At 43.9% G+C, this 24,992-nt stretch overlaps 1 protein-coding gene across 2 annotated transcripts in view; it reads left to right on the top strand.

Annotated features, from left to right (window-relative positions):
* The window catches only part of FAM184B (family with sequence similarity 184 member B), a 133,517-nt gene that overhangs the window by 90,191 nt on the left and 18,334 nt on the right, over positions 1-24,992 (top strand). Inside the window, exons 8-12 of one of the 2 annotated variants that reach the window (XM_055434004.2) lie at positions 6,729-6,832; positions 13,856-13,985; positions 14,787-14,999; positions 20,000-20,153; positions 22,959-23,122. In XM_055434004.2, the coding sequence (XP_055289979.2) occupies positions 6,729-6,832; positions 13,856-13,985; positions 14,787-14,999; positions 20,000-20,153; positions 22,959-23,122 (765 nt within the window). The remainder of the gene's footprint in view (positions 1-6,728; positions 6,833-13,855; positions 13,986-14,786; positions 15,000-19,999; positions 20,154-22,958; positions 23,123-24,992) is intronic. The other variant, XM_088836249.1, reaches the window with a different exon arrangement.

Genomic DNA, 24,992 nt, shown 5'->3' with positions numbered 1-24,992 from the left:
TCTCAGATACTCAAAGTGACTGTTGTAGGGAGATGGAACAGAGTTGGCTGGGATCTTGAGTGATGAGATTCAAATTAAAGGAAGGTTGATAAGCTAGAAATAAATAATAATGAAGCTCCAGAAGATTACCCAGCAGGCTGTATTTTCAGGAGGGAACACACACACACACACACAAATTCTAGGTATGTTCCAGGACTGACGTACAAGGGCCAGAGCCTTCATTGCAGCTCAAGGTCTCTCAGCCTTGGCACTTGACTTTTAGACTGGGTGATTTTTTGTTGTGGGACTGCCCTGTGTATTGTAGGATGTTTTGTAGCATTCTTGGCCTTTACCCACCAAATGCCAGTGGCATTCCCTCTGCAATCAAAATGTCTCAACCAAAAACTTATCCAGACATTGACAAATGTTTCCTTGGGCCCATAATCATCCAATTGAGAACCACTGCTGTAGCTAAAAAGGCAAGTCCTAGAGAAGTTTAAGGGCTATAGTCCATGGGGTCACAAAGAATCAGACACAACTGAGCAACTATACACATAGAACTTTAAATACAAGTGCACATTGAAAACCTTGGGTTGGTTCATCATGAAACTCAACTCTCATCTCACCTTTCTGGGTCTAGACAGCAATCCCTCCAAGAGCTCAGTTCTAGGCAGAAGTAAAGAAGGAAGAATCTTCATGAGTATCAATTCTGCTTGATTCAACTCAACATGTATGTTATCCATTCATTCATTCCACAGTCATCTGAGAAACAACGACAGAAACAGTACATGTAAATGCTCAGTAGGTGCTAACTTGGTCCAGTGGTATGAGAGGCATGAACTTTGATAGATTTGCTGCATTGCACTCCATCAAGGTTGTCAGCATACCCCCATGGCAGCAGGTGCAGGTGTCTGTTTCCCCACAACCTCACTGACAAAACAGGTTACACAACTTTCTGAATTTGGTCAAGCTATATCAGAGAAAATTTATGATTTAGTTCAGATATTTTTGTCCAGCAAAATCTATGCCAACCAAGCGCGTCAAAGCTTTGCCAAGGCCCTAGAGGTACAAAGTCCAGGCTTGTGTGGATGGTGTGTGAGCAGTGCACTACTACAGTGCAGTGAACCCTGCACCCACGCGGGACACAACAAAGGTTGTTCTTAGCTGTTCTGCCAAAGCATTTCAGTGAGTCAAGAGAGATATAAATACTAAGGCCGATTGAGAGCCGACTTTTCACTCCATTCCCAGAATACACACAGGGAGGGCTGCCAACCCTGGGTGTGGCTCTGTCCCCACCGCAGACAGCTGAGACTCCATTGAGCTTTTATCCTGGCCTCTCATGTCTGGTCTTGATTCTCTTAGGTTCACAATGTTCTTCATTAGTTTCCAGAAAGTCATGTGACTCTTGGTAATTTTCACAGAAACTTTTTTTGTGGAAGATTCCGGTGTCTGGGTGAGCCGGGGACAGAGAAGGGGTGAAGTTTTCATAGATCCTTGCCTGCACCTTCTCCAGAAGAAAAAGGAAAGTCATTTGTGGTCATTATTATTCAAGTCATTTCACCTCAACAAGTATTTAGGAGTGCTGTCGTTTAGAGAGGTCCAGGACTGGATGAGTGAGGGTGGTCCTCAGAGAGCTCCATTTCAAATGCAGGAAGTAAATATATATAATTACCTCTCTGGCATCAGTTTCCTCACTGTTCCTAGTGGCAAACAGATCAAGTACCAAGAACACAGTGCTGTACACAATCCCACACAACAACCCTATGAGGCAAGTGTTATTATCCTCACTTTACAGATAGGGAAACTGAGGCCCAAAGAGGAACACCAGTGTCCAAATTACAGTTCTGTACTGCTTTTCATTAGTAAAGTGGCAGACATGATTCCTGTCCTCCACCCCAGAGACTTGTAATAAACGGACGAAAGCACATGAAGTCACTTTTCAAAACTGTTAAAACAGTCTATAATGTAAGGTGACTTTGTAGTATCTATTACAGTCCCCTGTAATCATTTCAGCAAAACCCCATTGCATTAGGTGTTCTATTTTTAAGATGTACATAATGTTGCCTTTGGAAAATTTCAAATGACTTGAGAAAGACTTTCAATATTTCCTTCCTGAAGACTTCCTGGGCGTGGGTGTTCTTTTAAAATAGAAACAACCCAGATGAGGTTCACTGCCTAGAAGATGAAAGATGAAGACCTAATGTGACTGTGGGTTTAAAATAACCAGCCATTTGCTTGGGAGGAGTTGGGAGGAGGCTTTTGCAGTGGATGGTTAGGGGAGAAGCAGAGCTATTTATTTTCTGTGCATGCTTTAGTGATGGAGAGAGTCCTGGACAGAACCTGAGAAATGCCTGATGGGGAATGCAAGAGTGTGAATTAGGAGCGATTAACTCAGGATACACCCAGAGTGGCTCAGTGTTGGTCCTGGGAGGCACTCACTGAGATCCCAAGCAGACAACCAGAAAAGGGATGCTGGAGAGTCTGCCCTATTTGAAATTCAGAGAAATGAGTATTGGTGAGCTTGAAGGTGCTCTTTCAGCCTGCTGTTCATTTCCATGGTCAGGTTCATTTGAGAAATATTCAGATGGCACCCCAGTTCCTTTGGAATGATACACTTTGACCCAAAATACCAGGTACAGGAGGTGGGGTGGTGAAGGAGGTGAATGCTTGCCATTTATATGGTCTGTTGGTCCCCTCTGCTGAACCAGTAGTTTGTTGAAATCAAGAATTGTAGCTCTTATTAATCTCTGTCCTTCCAGCACCTATCATACCCACATGTGGCAGATGTTTGCACCTCCTTGTATATTAACTGACCCATGACATGACAACTGAATGAATGGAGCTGAGGGTACCATTTCAAGCTGGATTAGGAACACCTTCAAAAATTAGTCTTGGCCAGAGGATGATTTAAAGGAAAACTGGGGTCCTTTAATTACTTGCAGGGAGGGGGAGGACTCATCTCCTTTTTTGGGGGAAGGATATCCTTGTCTTTGGTTTCCAGGGAGCTGGAAGCAAGTGAACAGAAACAGAAAAGATTACTGAGTTTATCTCCCCATTGATTTGGGAAGCAGCCTTCATCTATCAGGTTGATTTTAAGTGTCTGATTTGCAGATACTTTTCAGCAATACTTTTGTATCACAGTTTGAATTCACCCAGTTAGGCCCTGATACTGGCAGCTGGTGATCATGCCAACACAACAGAGTGCCAGTGCAGTCACATGGAAGTCTGGACTTTTCCAACCTTAGATCCCCCTCTGCAACACAAGGGCAGGATTGTCTTTCCTGCCCACCTCCCTGAATTGCAGGCGTCTATGAGTTACTGCATGGAAATGGATGGTTGCTATGCTGTGAGGAGCTGGTGTAGTCATCTGAGTGCATCGTCAGCCTTTTTAAGCATTTTCTATCCTCTCCTATTTCTGGACTCCTGCCCAGGATGCCTTTAAATATATCAGTGGTTGATAAGGTAGCCCAGAAATTACATCCTGCACATTCTCTTTCACAGTCTTCACAGTGGCTCAGAGTGCATTTGAAATTCTTTTTCATCTTCATAACTGTCATGACGTCTTTGTCCATTATTCATGTTGCTTTAAGTTCCTTCTCCCTTTTTCCTTGATCAGTCTTAGCAGTAGTTTGATGTGTCTTTTCAAAAAGCTGCTTTCAGATGTGCTGGTCAGATCTGTCTTTTTCTATGCCATTAATTTTGTCTTTCATACTTCTTTCCTTCTACCTACTTTGGGTTTATTATGTTATCCTTTTTCTAACTTCTTAAATGTTCTATAATAAATACACTTACAGCTATAAATTTCCCTCTCGGTGTATGTCTTTAGCTGTATCCCAGAGTTTTGAAGTTTATCTCACTTTTTAAACCTACTTTCTTACTGTTTTCTAAATTTTTTGCATTGTCATTAGATAATGTGGTCTATAAAATGTCAACACTCTAGCTATGCTGAAATTTGCTCTGTAGCCTGCTGTGGAGTCAGTTTTTAAAAAATGTTTCCTATGTGGTAGCCAAAAAGTATATATTCTATTTGGTTGTTAAAGGTTTGTTGTTGTTGTTCAGTTACTAAGTCGTGCCTGACTCTTTGTGACCCCCATGGTTAAAGCTTATACATTTAAACTCTAGTTCTGGTGTTCACTGTATGACCTTGGGCAAGGTTCATCGCCTTTAAAATGGTATGATTCTCACCTCATAGAGTTGAGGGTGCACACTAAGCATTATACAAACATTAACAGTGATTATTGTTCTTTTTCAGCTACTAGTTTCAGCTTATTCAGTTCAGTTCAGTCACTCAGTTGTGTCTGACTCTTTGTGACCCCATGAACCACAGCACGCCAGGCCTCCCTGTCCATCACCAACTCCCGGAGTTCACTCAAACTCATGTCTATCGAGTCAGTGATGCCATCCAGCCATCTCATTCTCTGTCGTTCCCTTCTCCTCCAACCCCCAGTCCCTCCTAGCATCAGACTCTTTTCCAGTGAGTCAGCTCGTTGCATGAGGTGGCCAAAGTATTGGAGTTTCAGCTTTAGCATCAGTCCTTCCAATGAACACCCAGGATTGATCTCCTTTAGAATGGACTGGTTGGATCTCCTTGCAGTCCAAGGGACTCTCAACAGTCTTCTCCAGCTTATTAACCTTGTTCAAATCTTCCATTTCCTAGCTTATTTTGTGTACCTGATATATGAGTCTCTGAGAAGTGTGTATTAAAATTTCCCATTATAAATTTGCCTGTTCCTCCCTACATTTCTGAACATTTTGCCTTATGTTTTCAGGTTCTGTTGCTAGGTCCCTATAAGTTCATTGTTAGAGTTTTGTAGTGATGATTTATTTTACTAGGCTTCCCTGATAGCTCAGTTGGTAAAGAATCAGCCTGCATGCAGGAGACTTGGGTTCGATTCCTGGGTCAGGAAGATCCACTGGAGAAGGGATAGGCCACCCACTTCAGAATTCTTGGGCTTCCCTTGAGGCTCAGCTGGTAAAGAATCTGCCTGCAATGTGGGAGACCTGGGTTCAATTCCTGGGTTGGGAAGATCCCCTGGAGAAGGGAAAGGCTCCCCACTCCAGTATTCTGGCCTGGAGCATTCCATCAACTGTACAGAACATGGGGTCACAAAGATTCATTTTACTAGGGTAGAAATATTCATATTGAACTAAGTCAATTCTTATTTATCGTGATTACTGGTACCATTAGGACTGTTACATCATAAATAAGAAGTGGGATTTAAACATAGGCAGTTTGCTGCCAGAGCCCAAGTTTTAAATGAGGGAAGGTCTCTTGGTGTGGTGAGTGAAATGAGGAAGCTAGACATGTAAATATCATAGGGCAGAGCATTGCAGGCAGCAAGAACAACCAGTGCAAAGGCCCTGAGGAAAGTACATGCTTGTTGTTTGGAGGAGGTAAGACCAAGAGTTCAGTTCTGGACACGTTACAGTTTGAGAAGCTTATTAAGCACCTGAATGATGTCTGGAGGGCAGTTGCATATACAAGTCCAGAGTTTAGGGGGAAACTTGGAAATGGAGATAAACTGTTTGTCATTAGTGTCCGTGGAACTAGATGAGACCCTAGGGAGTAAGACAGAAAAGAGAAGTCCAAGGACTGAGGTTTAGGGCAGGAAAGGAGGAGGCCTTAGCAGAGGAGACAGAGAAGGAGTAGCTGAGAGAGAGGAGGAAACCCAGGAAACGGGGCTGCGTGGAGGAGGGAAGGAACAGATATTCCAGTTCTGCAGAACAGTTCAATTAACTGAAGCCCAAGAAGTGACCATTGGATTTGGGCACATGGAGGTCCTCATTGGCCTTGACACTGTGGCCTTTCATAGACATTAGAGTACATAGAAGGCAACCAGAGCAGTTTCATTCCGTGTCAGGGAGGGAGAGGAGCCCAGGGCCCCATCTGCCAGTCTCAGCTTTGCCTCTCTTATCACCAAGGGCATCTCTCGTGGTCCCTGGAGCACGGTTTGAAAACCAGAGATGTAACCAACTACTTTGTTTTACAGCTGATGAAGCTCAGGGCCAGAAAAACACAAGACTGGCAGAGACACATAATTAGCAGAAAGCCCAGGTAGCAATTTATTATTATTTAATGAGATTTCTCAACAAAGAGATCTATCCTAGCCTGTCTTACACTGTTTTCTGTGGACAGTGGTTACTGTAACAAGCAGAAGAATCAAAATAAGAAAGTCTTCATTTTCTATCTCTGCTGAAAGAGGAAATGATAACATGAACAAATTCTATTGATAGAAAATTCCGAAGCCTCATTATTAACTCATGGTTTCCATATTGTCCTCCCACCATACCCCACTTCTCAAGGCTTCTGATCAAGTTCCATGTTTTCTGATCCTGCATTATAGGATGTAGCAGACTGCCACCTGTACTATGAGTATAATAATAATACCCTTATAGACCAGTGGCTGTTGCCAGCATTGTTCTCTGATCCCCACAACAACCCCAGGGTTGCATTTCGTTTCCGTTCCTCTCTGATAGAAAACTTGGACAAGCTACATGCTTTAGTTTCTCTCTCTGTGCTTTAGTTTCATCAGCTGCATGACATGCTTGCTAGACTGAAAAGCAGGATACAGGGATCAGGGCTGACACTGCTCCTGAGCCAGGCAGTGGGCTCAGCACTGAATCATCACAGGCCTGAGAGCTGCAGGGATTGCTGGAGGCTCTTTCTCCTCTGCTCTCTGGTTTGGTAAATCACAGGTTGGCTCCAGGAACTTTACTTTAATCTCATCTTACAACTGTTTTTCCATTAGGATCCATGCTTGAGACCGAATGAACCTTCTCAGACTCTGCCCAGAAGAGAAGAATATCAAGATAAGTCAGCAACTGAAGGAACCAGCAGCGACGAAGAGGAAAGGTACAGGAGGACAGGCAGGCTTCCGAGGGCTCCGGTGAATGAGGCTCACACTTGAAGGCTTCATTCATTCTGTCCTCGCGTACTTATCACTGCCCCATGCATGAAGCTTAGGGAGGGAACAGAAGTGTCTTGTGTGCCTCCAGCACATCTAAGGACTTTACCTGAATTATTTGTCACACCAACTCAGAGAGACCATTTTATAGATTAAGAACCTAACATTCAAAAAGGTTAATAAACTGCCCCAAATTCAGACAGACCTGGACTGGCCCAAACTTCCGCCTCCTGTTCTTCCAAATGTTCTTTTGCTAAGTAAGGGACATGAGGGAGCTTTGTCACAGAGAGGAACTCTCCCTCCTTTATCACCTGTATTAGCTTTTGCTGCTCTAACAAACATTCCCAAAATATCAATGATTTAACTCGTCGATCAACTATCTTTATTCTTGGCTCTTCCAAGCTCTTCTGGTTTTATATGACCTTGGCTCCTGACTAAGAGTCTGATGTTATTGCTCTGCCCCAAACCACGGATAGAGTTTAAGTCTGCTCAGCTGCTATCCCATTCTGGGACCGAGACTGATGGATTAGCCTCTATCTAGGGCATGTTGTTGTCGTGGTAAAGGGAGAAGCTCAAAAAACCTGATGAAAACATGCAGTGCCTCTTAAAGCCTACACTCAGAACTGCACTGTCTTGTTTTTATCCACATTACATTGGTCAAAGCAAGTCACATGACCAAAACTAATACCCTGAGCAGAAGGTAATCTGCTCTCCACAGGTCTTAGTTAGTTTGGGCTGCTATAAAAAAAAATACCATACAACAGAAGGTTATTCTCACAGTTCTGGATGCTGGGGGTCAAGGTGCTGGCCCATTCCGTTCCTGGTGAGGACTCTTCCTGGTCTCTCTTGTGTCTTTTCTTACAAAGGCACTAATCTCATCATGAGGGCTGCTCTCTCATGACCTAGTTACCTCCAGTGGCCTCATTTCCAAATGCCATCATATTGGTGATTGAGGTTTCAACATATGAATTTGGGGAGACACAATTCAATCCGCAGCATCACATAAGGCAGTTGGTATTTGCTGAGCAATAAAGATCTGTCACACCACCTCACAAGTTTCCGATACAGTAGGTCTGGGTATATCCCAACCCTATGTCTTTTGAGAAAGCTTCCCAGGTGATTCTGAGGCTGCCACAGTTATCCTTCACTTCGCCACACTAATCAACAGCTGTGTGGGGTCCTGACGGATGATATGGAGGCCATGCTACCATCTGGTAGCTCTTCAAATAGTCCTGGTGAGAGCTCTCTTCCTGGTTTGCACATGGCCGTCTTCTCATGGCCTCTCATGGAGGAGAGAGAGGCAGCAGACAGTGTGGGACGAGGTCTGTCTGGTGTCTTTTCTTGTAAAGACACCAATCTCACCATGTGGGGAATTAGTTGTCATAGTCTATTTGGACTGCTTAGCAAAATCCCGGAGACTGGGTGGCTTATGAACAACAGAAATTTACTTCTCACAGTTATGGAGGCTATAAAGTCCAAGGTCAAGGTGATGGCAGTTTCTGTGTCTGATGAGGACTCACTTTCTGGCTTATAGAAGGCGACTTTTCATTCTGTCTTCACAAGGTGGAAGGGCAAGGGCCTCTTTTATAAAGGCATTAATCCCATTCATGAGGGCCTCACCTTCATGACCTAATCACCTTCCAAAGGTCTTGTTTCTTAATACCATTGGATTGGGCAGTAGGCTTCAAAATAGGAATTTTGAGGGGACAGAAACATTTGTAAGCTAGAATTGAGGAAGCAAAGCCTACACCCCTAAATCATATCAATGGAAGTGTCAGGTACCCTATGGTCCTGTGAACTCTCTAGCTAATAATACCTGCCCAGCTCCCTCCAGATTCTGTCTTGGGATCTATGAGATGTGTAACCATAGCAATTAAAGAGCACAGACTCTGGAGTTGGGCCTCCAGACTAAATGCTGGTGCTGTTACTTACCCCTGGAAGCTACAAATCTTATTCTGCTCAAAACTAACAAAGGGAAAGAAATAATCTTTACTGTGAAAATACTGGCAGGGATTTCAAGAGGTTTCTAAGGGGCCCAGCTTGGGTCATTTGTCCATCTCTGAGCCAGTCATTCTGGCCAAGGAGATGTCTGGCTCTGATGGACCAGGTATGTGTCACATGCCCTTCCCGTGGGCCAGTTAAGGATGAGGGCAGAGTTAGCTGCATCTGAACCTTGTGGACTAAACAGGATCACTACCAAAAGAGAAAAGGCTTCCCCAAGGAGAGGATGCTGGGCTGACCAACAATAGGTGATCACAGCAACCTTGTCTTTTCTCCTGTGTAGCTTTGTTGGTAAGGGGGTTACTCAACTACAGAAGAAAATGAGGAGGTGTGGGGTCTGTAGGCTTCTTTCATGGGGGTTTTAGTTAGAGTGTAAAAACTGAGAAGTAATGAGAAAGGAATAGAAAGATCTACGGCCAGAGGCTGCAGAACAGAACAGACACATTGGTTCTTTAGGGATGAGGTTGCATATTCAGTAGTTAACCCCTTGAAGGTTGCTTGTCAGAGAACTTTTGGCATAGTGGGTTTTCCATTGGCTGTTGATTTAAGGTGGGGGTAACAGGTCAGATGGGCTTCCCTGGTGGCTCAGGGGTAAAGAATCTGCCTGCAGTGCAGGAGACCTGGGTTCAATCCCTGGGTCAGGAAAACCCTGGAGGAGGGCATGGCAACCCACTCTAGTACTCTTGCTTAGAGAAACCCATGGACAGAGGAGTCTGGCAGGCTATATTCCATAGGGTCACACAAAGTTGGACATACTGCTGCTGCTACTGCTAAGTCGCTTCAGTCGTGTCCAACTCTGTGCGACCCCATAGACGGCATGACTGAAGCGACTAAACAGCAGCAGCAGCAGGTCAAAATCAACTTCAGTGAGAGTAGGGTTGTCAGAAGAGTCTGCTATGGCTTGCTTGTGAGAGATGGTAGGATAGGATCAGCTTTTTAGGATACGAGGACACAAGGGAATTTGACACAAGAGAATAGAGTAACAGAGGAAATTCTCATTAGTGGTGTTCCCAGGAATGATAATGTGATAAATATAATAATAGTAAATATTTACTGAATGCTGGATTAACCCATTTAATTTTCATTACATAGATACCATTATTGAAGTACTTCATTTTAAAGATGAGGAAAACTGAAGAACAGAAAGGTTAAGTGACTGTCTTTCTACTTATTCTGCCAATAGATGGTAGGATCCAGATGATAGCCTCTCTGGCTCCAGAACTAATGTTTTTAACTACATCTCAACTTAGAGCAGCTGTGCCATACGAAGTTCCACAGTTTTCCTGTTTTTCTAAGATCTCTCTCTCCTTTAATACTCAGTAGAACGACTGAACTTGCCCTTCCAGCTGTGGCAGGGTAACTGGTGATAGACTTGCCCTCTTTCTGTAGACAACTTTAAAAGTCAGCAAAATAAATGACAACTCTTTTAGTAACAGGACAATATGCAGAGAAGGATCATGTTCTTTAGAAGAGAAACTTGAATCCCATAATCACTCCACATTTTCTCCTGCCTCTCTTGGGGACAGTGCCAACCACAGTGCAGAGAACTGGAGGTAAGTTGAGCCGAGGAAGCAGACATCAGGGCTCAGGGCTGCTAGAGCAGCTGAAATTTGTAAGGTAGGGTACCAGGAGAGAAGATACTAAGTCAGAGTATAGGGGGCAAAAGTCTATAAGAATTTTCCATAGGTTCTTGCCAGGAACTTGAGTGAGACTCATGAGACCTAGGAGTATGCTGATGCCATGGTGCTGAGAAATATGAAGGTAGTAGAGATGAGGTGCTAGGAGACATTGGATTCCAAGATCAGCCATAATAAAAAAAGCCTTTCTGAGCTCTATGAGCATTGAGTTGAGACCTAAGAAACAATACATTAGGAGTAAGAAACACACCCTGTAGGATAAGGGTCACACCCTAGAACAAAGGACAATGTTGAACTATACATGCTCTAACAAAAGACAAATCCAGGCATAAAAAGTTCAGAAAGAGCCTTGAGTAATTTAACTGGCTGTCATAACAAAACTAAACACTTTTGAAAGGAATTCATAATATAGACTCCTAGTATTGTATTATCCATGGTATTGAGCATTTGATGAAAACATTATAAGACATGCAAGGAAGCAGAACAGTATGACTTATAATCAAGAAAAAAATCAGCTAATAAAACCTAAAATGACCTAGATATTGGAATTAGCAGACAAAGACTTGAAAGCAATTATATGAGCTGTGTTCAGGGAAAGGATTGTTATAATGAGTGAACAAATAGGGAATTTCTGCAGAGAAATGGAAACCTTGAAGCAATGGAAATTCTAAAGCTGTAAAGTACAATATCCACAATGAAAACCTCATTAGATGTACTTAACAGCAAATTAAAATCACAGAAGAAGTTTGTCGCTTGAAGATAGATTTAGTAGAAACCGTCTTATCCAAAGAATGAGGGGAGAAATTTTTTTTAAATGAGAAGATTTTTAGTGACTTATGGGACAATATCAAATAGTCTAACATGCATGTATTTGGAGCCCAGATGTAAAAAGAGATAGAAAATGGAGCAGGAAAAAATATTTGGAAAAAATGACCAAAAATTCCCCCAATTTGATGTGGGACACCAATTTACATATTCAAGAAGCTCAGTGAACTCCCCACAGAATAAATCTGAAAATAACAATGCCTAGATACATCATAGAAAATCTGCTGAAAACAAAATATATCCCCCCAAATCTTACAAGAAGTCAGGTTTTTAAAAAGACAAATTACATACAGGAGACAGTTGGCTTTTCATGAATACTAATGACAACTGACTTCTCATCAACCTTCTAGGCTCATTTTCTGATGAAAGGCAGAAAATGAAGCAATATCATTAAGGTTATAAATGGAAAAAAAAAAAAAAACCCTGTAAAATCCTAATTTTAAATCCAGTGAAAATATCCTTCAAAAATGAGAATGAAATAGAACATTTTCAGGTATATAAAAGCTTACTTCACCAGTTAAGCTGCAGTATGATAAACAGCAATGGAATTTATTAAACTGAAAGGAAATTACAGCAATTTTAAAGTTGGATCTACAGGAGAAAATGGAGAGCATCAGAAATGGTAAATGTATCAGTTCAGTCACTCAGTGTATAGGTAAATACAAAAAACTACTGCTTTTTCTTTCTCTTTAATTTCTTTAAAAGACATATCTGCTTAATAATTAAGCAGTATATTATGAAGTTCACAATGCATATAGTTGAATAATATATGACCACTAATACAAAGAACGGGGATTAATGGAATTATAGTATTGTTGATGAAAGTGAAAGAGGAGAGTGAAAAGGTTGGCTTGAAGCTCAACATTCAGAAAACAAAGATCATGGCATCTGGTCCCATCACTTCATGGGAAATAGATGGAAAAACAGTGGAAACAGTGTCAGACTTTATTTTTGGGGGCTCCAAAATCACTGCAGATGCTGATTGCAGCCATGAAATTAAAAGACGCTTACTCCTTGGAAGGAAAGTTATGACCAACCTTGATAGTATATTAAAAAGCAGAGACATTACTTTGCCAACCAAGGTCCGTCTAGTCAAGGCAATGGTTTTTCCCGTGGTCATGTATGGATGTGAGAGTTGGACTGTGAAGAAGGCTGATTGCCGAAGAATCGATGCTTTTGAACTGTGGTGTTGGAGAAGACTCTTGAGAGTCCCTAATACTGCAAGGAGATCCAACCAGTCCATTCTAAAGGAGATCAATCCTGGGTGTTCATTGGAGGGACTGATGCTAAAGCTGAAACTGCAATACTTTGGCCACCTCATGCGACGAGTTGACTCACTGGAAAAGACTCTGATGCTGGGAAAGGTTGGGGGCGGGAGAAGAAGGGGACGACGGAGAATGAGATGGCTGGATGGCATCACCGACTCTGTGGACATGAGTTTGAGTGAACTCCGGGAGTTGGTGATGGACAGGGAGGCCTGGCGTGCTGTGATTCATGGGGTCGCGGAGAGTCGGACACGACTGAGCGACTGAACTGAACTGAACTGAAGGAATTTATATTTTATATGAAGAGGTACAATGTTAACTCTAAGTAGGTTGTGATAAGTTAAGGATACAAGTTGTCATCTATAGAGCAACATTAAACATTAATACAAAGAAAAGCTTAACAAATCCAATAAAAGAACTAAAATGGAATCATAAAATGTCAAGTAGGAAGATAGAAAAAGAACGGAAGAGTGATAAGAAAAGGAATTGGGCAATTAGAAAACAAATAAGATGTGGATTTAAACCCAATCATTTCAATACTGATCATGTAAATGAAACAGAGACATCATTTAAAAGAAAGAGATTGCCAGAGAGGATCAAAAGGCAGGGCATTTACTACGTGCTATCTGCAAGAGAGAGATTTAAGTATAAAGACACTGTTATGGGCTGAATTGTGCTGCCCCATGTCCCCCTCAAATTCCTGTTAAGGCCCTATCCCCAATATGAATGCATTGTCTTGCCCCTGCTCCATACACAGAAAGCCTATTTATAATCCTCCTGTGTATTTATAATCCTCCTTTATAAACCTGGGAACAGCCAGTTAAAGCCATATGTGCTTTGAAAAGTATAAAGTACTGTATTCAAGTAGAACATCATTTTTTGTTTTTTCCACATTCATGAAAAGTTGTGAAATTAGACTGCAGAGACCTCTTCTTTTGAAGCTTCCAGGGACCCCATATAAGTAACTCTAAGCTCTCAGTCATTCTGATAATTGATCATCATTTATTAAGTACCCACTGAAACAGATATCCAGCGATTCCAGCTGAATTGACAGTCTCCCAAGTGCAAGAGCACTTAGAATTGTATGTCAAATAGCTTTTTCAAATCCAGGAGAGATGTCTCTCATTCCATTCGTGCCATCGGAGCTCCCTCCCCCCAGCCCGAGTGGCTGGGATGTTAGCAGGGTGACCATGTCATTTCTAAGCGGGGATCTTTTGTGATTTTGACCTCCATATCTTCAAAGGATCGAAGCGCCCATCAAGGAGGGAGGTGACCTGCAGGCTCCATTGGGCTCTTTGCCAAAGGAGAAGGCACCAGAAATCCAGCGTCTGCAGGAGGAGTGGCAGAGCCAGAAGGCCAGATTGCAAGCCCAGGTAGAAGGATGGCCTTGGTGGGGATACACCCTCATGCTGAGTGAGACCCTGCCTCTCCCTTATTCTCACAGACAACCTTGGAAATGCATGCGGGGCCCAATTCTTGTCCAAGCTGGGGAGGGTAGTCCAGGTCCAGGGCAAGGTGGGCTTCTTGGTTCTGTTCATTTATTCATTTAACACCTGCTGTGGCTCATGAGTACCTGCTATGAGCCAGGGACACTTCTAGGTGCTTGTATATTATCAGTGAACAAACCAGACAAAACTCCTGAATTACAGGGCTTGTATTTTAGCAGAGGAGGTGGACACTGACAATAAACACTAGACGTAAAAAATAAGCACTTATAATATTAGAAGATGTTAAGGGCTTAAGGAAAATGAAAAGATTGAGCAGAATAAAGAAGATTGAGTGGCTGTCTGGTCATGAGGGGTGGGTATAATACCAAATAGGATTGTCAGGGAAAGCTTCTATAAGAAAGGGAGATTTGGGCATGTGGGGCACCCAAGGGAGGCTGCTGTATAGATCTCTGGAGGGTTTTCTGGTCCCCTCTTGATTTCTCTTGGATGGCACACACCCCAGCCCTTCTTCTCAGTTCCCTGGTATCCATGGCTCTAGCTGAGGAGCCCCTAAGAGGGCCAGCTGTCCCCAGGTCCTTCAAGCTTGCAGCTTCTACCTGCCTCAGCATTCCCGTGGGTAGAGGAGGCTCATGTGGGCTGTGGAGATGTTCAGAGAGCTTTGAGGTTTAAAGAAAATCCCAGGCAGGGTGAGGGTCCCAGCCTGAGGTTGGATGCCCTGGTGGGCAGGTCTCACAGATGCAGCAGGCCCTGGAGCAGTGTGCCACAAACTACAGGGAGGATCTGCGGGAGCTCAAGCAGCTTTCAGACCACGAGCGGGAACAGCTGCAGCATGAGCTCCAGGAGACGGTCCAGCAGAATCAGGCAGCGAAAGCCCAGCTTGAGGCTGCCCACAAGCGAGCTCTCTGCATGCTTGAGAAGGCTAAAAATCAGGAAGTCAAGGTAAAGGTGTTAACGATGATGTACACTAACTACTACTGAGCTCTTGCTGTGTGAGCACCTGCTCAGCATTTTGGGGGGAGCCTCTCGTACAATATCTGCAGTCCCCATATTCATCTTACAAGGTCATTATTATCATATTCCCTTTTTCTGGATGAGGAAAAAGGCTCAGAGAGAGTTGGCAATTTGCTCAGGGTCACACAGCTAGTAAGAGGCAAGACAAGGATTCAGACAGACTCAGGTCTGTTGAACTTCTGGTCATCTGCACATGACTTTTATATCAGAAGACCATCTTCTCTTTCATGACTTGGGCAATATCCTGCAAAAGAAATTCTAAGAGCTCCCAAAGGGAAAAATTGATACCAGACTCAAAGTACTTGAATTCAAATATCATCAAACATCTCAGCAGCAACAGGGAAGCTAGAAGATAATGAAGCAGTTCTGAGAAATTCAATTAAAACCATTAAAAAGGGTGAGAACTGAATATAAATATAAGACACATGAAATATTAGGAAAATTACCTTCTGTTATCAGTTTATGCCTCTCAGTTCTCAATTTACCTTTCAATACCTACTTGTAATTTGATGCTTTAGAACTGTGGTGTTGGAGAAGACTCTTGAGAGTCCCTTGTACTGCAAGGAGATCCAACCAGTCCATTCTAGAGGAGATCAATCCTGGGTGTTCATTGGAAGGACTGATGCTAAAGCTGAAACTGCAATACTTTGGCCACCTCATGCGACGAGTTGACTCACTGGAAAAGAGTCTGATGCTGGGAAAGGTTGGGGGCGGGAGGAGAAGGGGACGACGGAGAATGACATGGCTGGATGGCATCACCGACTCTGTGGACATGAGTTTGAGTGAACTCCGGGAGTTGGTGATGGACAGGGAGGCCTGGCGTGCTGTAATTCATGGGGTCGCGGAGAGTCGGACACGACTGAGTGACTGAACTGAACTGAACTGAACCTACTTGTAATAATGATCTGTATTCTTGAAGCATTTCTCCTCCTTTACAGAACACAATGTTAAGCTTTGTCAGTAGAGGGCGCTGGAGGCACCCTGCAGGAGGAAGGAGGCTTCCCTCCCTGGTTCTTGAAGGTGCATGTTTGCTCTATTTCTGGCTTCCACTGCACACCTGAACAGTGTCCTGGGTGTGTGAGGACGTTGATGATACTCTGCCCCAGTGACCTCACAGTAATCCGACAGCTCTGGTCCAGACGCAGTGACTACCTTCCTGTGGCCTTGTGATGTGGACACCAGAGACTCCATCCTCACACTTGCTGACCCTGCCTCTCTCTGAGTTCCTATCCATTGCCTGCTGTTGCCTGTACCCCAGAAGTTTGTTTCTTGCAACCCTCAAAAAGCAAACACTGTCTGCTCCGGCAGCCCTAACACCTGCCCTGGTGCCCCCATTCCCTCCGGGCACCTGCCCACCTTGGTTCACCTGCACAGGTGGAGGGTTGCTCCTGCTTGACTCTGTCCTGGGCAATCCAGCCATCTCCATCAGTGAACTACCACCAACTTTCTCCAACAAGGTCTGTATCCCAGACTAGGGAAGGGCTCCCCATTCCAAGGTTTCCCTTTCTTGGACGGTCTCACTCAGCCTCAGAACACCCTTCAGAGTTCTTTTGGCATCTTCCATACACTTTTCCTCAAGAAGTTCCTTGAGGAATATTCCACCAAAACAAAGGAACATATCAAAAAAGAGGGAATAAAAGAGATCTAGCATACAGGGCGGAGAAGGCAATGGCACCCCACTCCAGTACTCTTGCCTGGAAAATCCCATGGACGGAGGAGCCTGGTAGGCTGCAGTCCATGAGGTCGCTAAGAGTCAGACACGACTGAGCGACTTCACTTTCACTTTTCACTTTCATGCACTGGAGAAGGAAATGGCAACCCACTCCAGTGTTCTTGCCTGGAGAATCCCAGGGACGGGGGAGCCTGGTAGGAGGCCGTCTATGGCGTCACACAGAGTCGGACACGACTGAAGTGACTTAGCAGCAGCAGCAGCATACAGGGAATCTAGCACAGGAGAAAGGTTTCAGGAGCCTGGCTGTGCCACTAACAGAGCCTAGACTGGAGCACGAGGATGGAGGGCTCCAGAAGAGATGCCTCCATGGAAAAATAGGCTTGATGGCTTCTCTGATCAATCTGACCATGTGAAAAGTTGTAGTGAACGTATTTTACAAAGCTTTTAGAGGTTGTAGGAAGACTTGGCCAAAAAATCCAAAAAGTAAAAATAAGACACAGCAGTTATTAATGCAAGGAAAAACAAAACTTTGGATCAGATAGGTTTTTCATGTATTTACTTTTGGCAGTGCTGGGTCTTGTTTGGTGCATGCGGGCCTTCTCTAGTTGCAGTGGGGGCTGCTCTCTAGTTGTGGTGCAGACTTCTCATTGCGGTGGCTTCTCTTCCTGCCAAGCACAGGCTCTAGAGCACACAGGCTTCAGTAGGGGTGGTACACGTGATTAGTTGCCCTGAGGCATGTGGAATCATCCCAGACCAGGGATTGAGCCCACATCCCCTGCATTGGCAGGTGGATTCTCAACTACTGGACCACCAGGGAAATCCAAGGTAGATTTTAATAATTATGATTTATTTAGCTCAGCAGTAAATGGCATCTACTCACAAGAAGGAAATATTGAATATATTTCACTGTATTTAAAAAAGAAATATAACAATATTTGAGCAATGGAAGAGAAATGTATGAGGCCAAAATCTTCATCTACCACAATAGAAAGACGATTCGTAATTTCTAAAATAATCAAGGTAAAGCAGAATGGAGATACTGTCTTGTTATTGGTGGTAAATATCAGAAGAAAGAACTAAAAGAGTTCCAGTGGCTACCTCCAGTAGACAGGATGCAGAGAGAAGAAGAAAGAGGGCTGGGAGGTGCTAGTTTTCATTTTTAAAAGGCGGTATTTGGCTCTTTATACTGTGTTCGTGCATTGCCCAGATAAAAATATAAAAAAAGAAATGAGATAATGCATATGGACTGCTTGACACTTAGTAGGTGTTCAGAATTTGTGAATTCCTTTTTTCCTTTTATTCTCTTAAATCTTTCTCAAGCTTTGCTTTCAGTCTGCAAGAGCTAAGGCTGCCAAGTTCCCCACGTTATTCACTGCTGGGTCATGCTGGGCCATTCTGGCCTTTGTGTTGGCTTGAGCTTTACCCCTCCAGGCCAAAGGCCTCAATCCCTTGCAGGAGGCAGAGGAAGCATAGAGGCCTGTGGTGGGAGACGGGGGAGTGTGCTCTGTCCATTGGGATGACCCACAGTTCTAAGCCCCAGTCCCTAGCATCTATGGAACCAGATTCATGGGGTCTTCATTGCTGGCTCCAGTCTACTTGGGGTGGTTCCAGAATGAGACCAAAGTGTTTGAAATTCTCATTGGAGATGGTAGACATATGATCATTGCTAATATAGGATAGTGATTGAGAGTGAGATGCCTGGGTTCAAATCCTGGGTCTGCCACCTACAAGGAAAGGGAGCTTAGGCTTCGTTGTGCCTCATGTTCCCTATTCATAAAGTGAGGCTAGTCACGTGTACCGTACAGAACCACTGAGAACATCAAAAGAGAGTCACCAGAAGTGCTTAAAGCAATACATGACTAACAGCAACCCCACAGACTGTAGCCCACCAGGCTCCTCTGTCCATGGGATTCTCCAGGCAAGAATACTGGAATGGGTAGCCATTCTCTTCGCCAGGGGATCTTCCTGACACAGGAATTGAACCTGGGTCTCCTGCATTGCAGGCAGATTCTTTACTATCTGAACCACCAGAGAAGCCCCAGGGCAAACAAAAAGCTGGAGCAATTTGCCAGGGATGAATGTCTGACTTGATATAAAATCTGGCCACTAAATGTTGCATGATCCTCACTGCCAAGGACTTCTGAGCCAGAAGGCAGGCAAGGCTGACCTAAAAAGAGATTGGCTCCATCTTTTGCAAACCTTTGCTTCAGTCTCTCCATTCACATTTTCTTGGGATTAAAATGTCACCAGTCGGAGAGCTCTGAGCCTTGCAGCAAGTGCAAGAAGGAGAAAGTATCAGAGAGTTTGAAAAGTGTAAGACTTTTGTGTCTAGATAAACTCACCAGGGGATGACTGAGTTTCCCATGATAGTATGGAATAAGACTGTTTCTCCCCATTTGCTGGGGAGTAGCAGCAGCAGCAGCAAAGCAAAGATGCTGCTGCCTTCTGGGAGCTGCCTCCTCTGCTCTTCCCTAATGGGAGCCTCATGCATTTGATGCAGTCCCATTTCTCATTGTTCCTGGAGGTTACTTGAGGGGGTGGGAAGGGCTTGGGCCTTGGATACTGTCACCCATGGGTTACAATCCTGCACCCACCATTACTGGTTTGCAGTTAGGGCACTTTACTTTTCTGAGCTTGTTTCCTCCTAATCCTGTATCTTTTCGGTGTGACTTTGGGAAAGCTAATTCAGCTCTCTCAGCCTCAGTTTCCTCACCTGAAAAGTGGGATGTGTTAACTGGAACTCTTTGTTGCAAAAGTAATAGAAACTATTAGTTTCTTGTTGCTGCTGTAGCAAAATTACCACAAACTTGGTGGCTGAGCACAACACAGATTTATTATCTGACAGTGCTGGAAGTCAGAAGTCCTAAAATCAAGGTGTTGACAGGGCTGTGTCCCTTCTAAAGGCCCTAGAGAAGAACCTGTTTTCTTGCTTTTCCTAGTTAGTGTCTGTCTCTTTCCCCCACCTCCTAACACCAAATTCCCAATGATTGTTCCAGTTTTGAACAGCTGTCCACTCTGGTCCAGTCAGCTGTGAACCAGTTAGGTTCACACGGCACAAAATGGCTGCAGTGGCCACGGGTCCTTACTGTCATTCCAGATAAGTAGGGGAACAGTCACTGTAGCCCGATAAGCCCTCCATCAGGGAGTGGCATGTGCTCAGGGAAGCCCCCAACAACAAGGAAGAATTAGGCAAAGGGGACAGGTCTCCCACTCTGTGCCCACTTTCATGCCTCCTTCCCCCCACTTGTGCCCACAGGCCACAGAAGAACGCTTGAAGAAGGAATCCAGCCACAGCCTCCAGATCCAGCGCCAGGCTCACCGGCTGGAGCTGCAGGCCTTGGAGGAAAAGGCCCGGCAAGAGCTCCAAGGGGAATTGGAGAGGATGCAGGCTCAGCAGGCACTGCTGTTAGGTATGCATCAGCTGTGCGCCCATCAGGGGTTGGGCAGCGGGGTGGGGGGGTAAGGACCAGGGTGACTGTCCTGGCTCTGCCACCAACCAGCTGCGAGATGTGTATCAGGTCACACACAGCCTCGTTTTCCTTTTCTAGGAAGTTAAGTTGCACTTGTCTCTCTATCATAGAAGTGTTGTATGGATTTGCTTAGATATTAAATATAAAATGCTTAGCATATAAATGAGCCCAGTTAGTGCAGATAATATTATCATCATCTTCATCATCATTACTGAGCCTTAGCGAGATCTCAGCCTTCGTGAGAGTTTCATGAGATAGCCTCAAACTCTCATTTCTAAAGATTTCTGTAAATCTGGGAACTTAAGCCCCCAGGATTCCGGGTGTACCTCTGTTTCTTTCCCTGCCTTCACATTCTCAGCAGGAAGCTCACGTCCTCTTCAGTTTTCACAGCAAAAACTTGTCACACAAAGCATTCTGGAAGTTTCCAGAGGCGGTAAAGAGCTTCAAAGTCAGATTACCTGGGCTTGAAGCCTGACTCCATTCAATGTGCAGTAGCTGTGTGACCTCAGGCAAGTTGCTTAATTGCTCTGTGACTTAGTTGCTCATCTGTAAAATGGGAATAATAATAGTATCCCCTTCATTGGACTGTTATTACAATTACATGAGTATATACATGGGAAGTGCTTAGAATAGCGCCTGGTAAAAGCTGTATAAATGTTTAGTCATTACTGCTGAATATTCCACCTTTGCATGACTGACTCTAAGGGGGTGTGTTTTTGTAGATTATCTCTCTCCCTCATTTTCTCCTTTACTCTCATCTTCTTTCTCACTTTCAAGAGCGAGACACATGTTCTCCTTATTTCATGTCTAGCATTAAAGACCATATAGACCTTTTAAAATAGTTCTGCAAACCCATACAGCGCTCTCCTTAAGAGAATTTTCGGAAGAGTATTTTCTTTACCTCCATAGTGAATAAGATCTACTTGCTGCTTGATTTCATTAGACAGTATGACCTGCTCACTGCATGTCAGCACATCAGCCCTGCATGTTTCCAGATGAAGGAGAGAAAGAGTCCCACAGATTTCCCAGTTAGCAGCTACCCTGGAATGGAGGTGGCCACGTGGGAAATGCCAAAATTTCGGCCTCTTAAGAAGACACATTATACAAGATAAAACCCAGGTTGTACCACACTTCTCAGGAACCAGACTTCCCAGACTGAGGTCAGGTTGGACACCCCTGAAGAGTCCAACACCCCACAGCAACCATCTTTGCTGCCCCGTTCCTGGCCTCTCTGACCCCACAGCAGCCTGGTCCTTACCTGGATGAAAGATTCCAGAGAGACCCTGGGGACAGACTGGCGTGCTCAGCACAAGTCCCAGGGAGAAAGGGCTTTGTGGACTCTGTAATAATGATAGCAAACCGTGGGCTTTGTGGGTGGCATTGGGTGGGTGGGAGCACAGAACACCACAGGGTGCTACTAGGACTTCTGGTCCAGGTTGCTCCCTTCCCATCACCTGTGAGACCCACCTGACATGCGGTGTCGGCCACCGTGTGAGGAGCATGAAGGGGAGTGTCCGCCAGATCACCTGACACCCTGGGGCGGGCACCTAGACATGCTGGTTGAATGGTGGTGGGTGGCGGTGCAGATGGGTAAATGAATGGATGGTGAGAAACTATGAGGAAAGGGGGCAGGTAACGAATGAACCCTCTGCAGTTCGTGCTTTGCTAAAGGGTTTTATTACACGTATTTTTGTGATCAAGGATTTCAAAACTTGCGTTGTGTTTAAGCTATAGAAATCACTCTATTAAAATCCTAGAGGAGAAGGAAGATGATGAAATACATTTTTCAACAGAATAGCATCAGAATAATTAAACTTTTATATGTGTTTAAATACTGTCCTTTCAGGGAAGCATAGTAAACTTGTGGGAAACCTTTTACAACTGGGACACTTTCATAGTATCATTAATTTTCACTCTAAACATCTTTTATTTATTTTACAAATATATGTTGAGCACTTGCTCTATACTAGGTCCTGTACTATGTATCTTATGGCTTCTGGGATTATTGGAACAATGTTTCAAAAGTAATTTGCAATAACTAAAATATAAAGTCTCAAAAGTCCATAATGGAAAATAAAGTATCAAATTTACTAGCACTTGAAAATCATATTCTCTTTAAAAATTAATAACTCACTGAATACTGTCTACTCCATCAGAAAATGTTCTTTTTGAAATGATTATTTTATTTGCCTTTTGATCATGCTGGGAAGTGTCACACTATCAGAAATCACCCACAATCCTCAGAGGAGAAATTGTACTTCCTGGTTGTACTGGTCCCTGAGTTAAGGAGGGCATGTACATTTCTCCTGGATGATTCTGGTTTTCATAATGACTCTGTTGGGATGATATGCCATCCCCTCCCTGCTGTCCACAGTCCAGCTAGGAACTTACATCCATGAGAAGGAGAACCTGTGATTGTTTGTCTTCTTGAGAATTAGCATAAATATATGTCAACATTTCCAGTTTGAGACCTGTACTTCAAGGAGAGGCCACTGGGTCATGTGCTAATTCCCTGTTCTTAATTTTCCGTCTTGGTGCTGAGGCCAAGTGTTGCCTCAGGGTTCAGCTCTGGATTCAGGCTGTCCCACCCCCCATTCTAACCAACCAGCAACAGTTAATGCTGTTCTCTCGAAACAGGTAAGTTTGGGGAACTTGAACCAACACCTACAGCTGCTCCCTACCCTAGCCAACCCCAGACTTTGGCCTCAGTGTGCCCCTGACCTTCCACTGCTCTTCCTTTTGCAGAGTCCCTGAGGCAGGAGCTGGCAGAGCAGCGGGCTGCCTGCTCTGAGCACCAGAAGGACTTGGAGGTGCTGCAGACTGAGCTGAGGGCCCTGGACAGCATGGGCAGACGGCAGGCCATCACCCAGTGTCCAGGGCACAGCGAGGACCATGCTGGGACTTCAGAGGTCAGCACCCCTGCCCTGCCCACACCCTTCTTGGAGCAGCACAGGGAGAGGGTCCAAGTGCTCTTTCACCCCCTCTCCTTCCGCAGGCCTGAGGGATACTTCATGAGCCTGCAGGCTCCCATCTCTGGAAAGTAAAAACAAGTTTTAAGTACAGCCTGTTATTTTTTGTTTTTTTTGGTAATTAATTTATTTTTTATTGGAGACAAATTATTTTACAATATTATATTGGTTGGTTTTGCCATACATTGACATGAATTCGCCCCGGGTTTACATAAGTTCCCCCTCCTGAACCCCCCTCCCACCTCCCTCCTCCCTTTTTCCTCCCTCTGGATCATCCCCGCATGCCAGCCCCGAGCATCCTATAACATGCATTGACCCTGAACTAGTGATTCGTTTCACATATGACAACATACGTGTTTCAATGCCATTCTCCCAAATCATCCCACCCTCACCCTCTCCCATAGAGTCCCAAAGACTGTTCTATACATCTGTGTCTCTTTTCTGTCCCGTATACAGGGTTATCATTTGCATCTTTCTAAATTCCATATATATGCGTTAGTATACTGTATTGGTGTTTTTCTTTCTGGCTTATTTCACTCTGTATAATAGGCTCCAGTTTCATCCACCTCATTAAAACTGATTCAAATGTATTCTTTTTAATGGCTGAGTAATACTCCATTGTGTATATGTACCAAAGCTTTCTTATCCATTCGTCTGCAGATGGACATCTAGGTTGCTTCCATGTCCTGGCTATTATAAACAGTGCTGCAATGAACATTGGAGTACATGTGTCTCTTTCAATTCTGGTTTCCTCGGTGTGTATGCCCAGGAGTGCGATTGCTGGATCATATGGCAGTTCTATTTCCAGTTTTTTGAGGAATCTCCACACTGTTCTCCATAGTGGCTGTACTAGTTTGCATTCCCACCAACAGTGTAAGAGGGTTCCTTTGTCTCCACATCCTCTCCAGCATTTATTGCATGTAGACTTTTGGATAGCAGCCATTCTGACTGGTGTGAAATGGTATCTCATTGTGGTTTTGATTTGCATCTCTCTGATTATGAGGGATGTTGAGCATTTTTTCATGTGTTTGTTAGCCATCTTTATGTCTTCTTTGGAGAAATGTCTGTTTAGTTCTTTGGCCCATTTTTTGATTGGTTATTTATTTTTCTGGAATTGAGCTGCAGGAGCTGCTTGTATATTTTGGAGATTAATCCTTTATCCGTTGCTTCATTTGCTATTATTTTCTCCCATTCTGAAGGCTGTCTTTTCACCTTACTTATAGTTTCCTTTGCTGTGCAGAAGCTTTTGATTTTAATTAGGTCCCATTTGTTTATTTTTACTTTTATTTCCAATATTCTGGGAGGTGGGTTATGGAGGATCCTGCTGTGATTTATGTCGGAGAGTGTTTTGCCTACGTTCTCCTCTAGGAGTTTTATAGTTTCTGGTCTTACATTTAGCTCTCTAATCCATTTTGAGTTTATTTTGGTGTATGGTGTTAGGAAGTGTTCTAGTTTCATTCTTTTACAAGTGGCTGACCAGTTTTCCCAGCACCACTTGTTAAAGAGACTGTCTTTTCTCCATTTTATATTCTTGCCTCCTTTGTCAAAGATGAGGTGTCCATAGGTGCGTGGATTTATCTCTGGGCTTTCTATTTTGTTCCATTGATCTATATTTCTGTCTTTATGCCAGTACCATACTGTCTTGATGATTGTGGCTTTGTAGTAGAGCCTGAAGTCTGGCAGGTTAATTCCCCCAGTTCCATTTTTCTTCCTCAAGATTGCTTTGGCTATTCGAGGTTTTTTGTGTTTCCATATAAATTGTGAGATTATTTGTTCTAGTTCTGTGAAAAATATCGTTGGTAGCTTGATA

Source organism: Moschus berezovskii, chromosome 5, assembly GCF_049115385.1.
Source record: "Moschus berezovskii isolate FMDL1 chromosome 5, NW_MosBer_1.0, whole genome shotgun sequence".
Taxonomy (NCBI): Eukaryota; Metazoa; Chordata; class Mammalia; order Artiodactyla; family Moschidae; genus Moschus; species Moschus berezovskii.
Note: the sequence above shows the minus strand (reverse complement) of the source record. Positions and strands in the feature narration are given on the sequence as shown.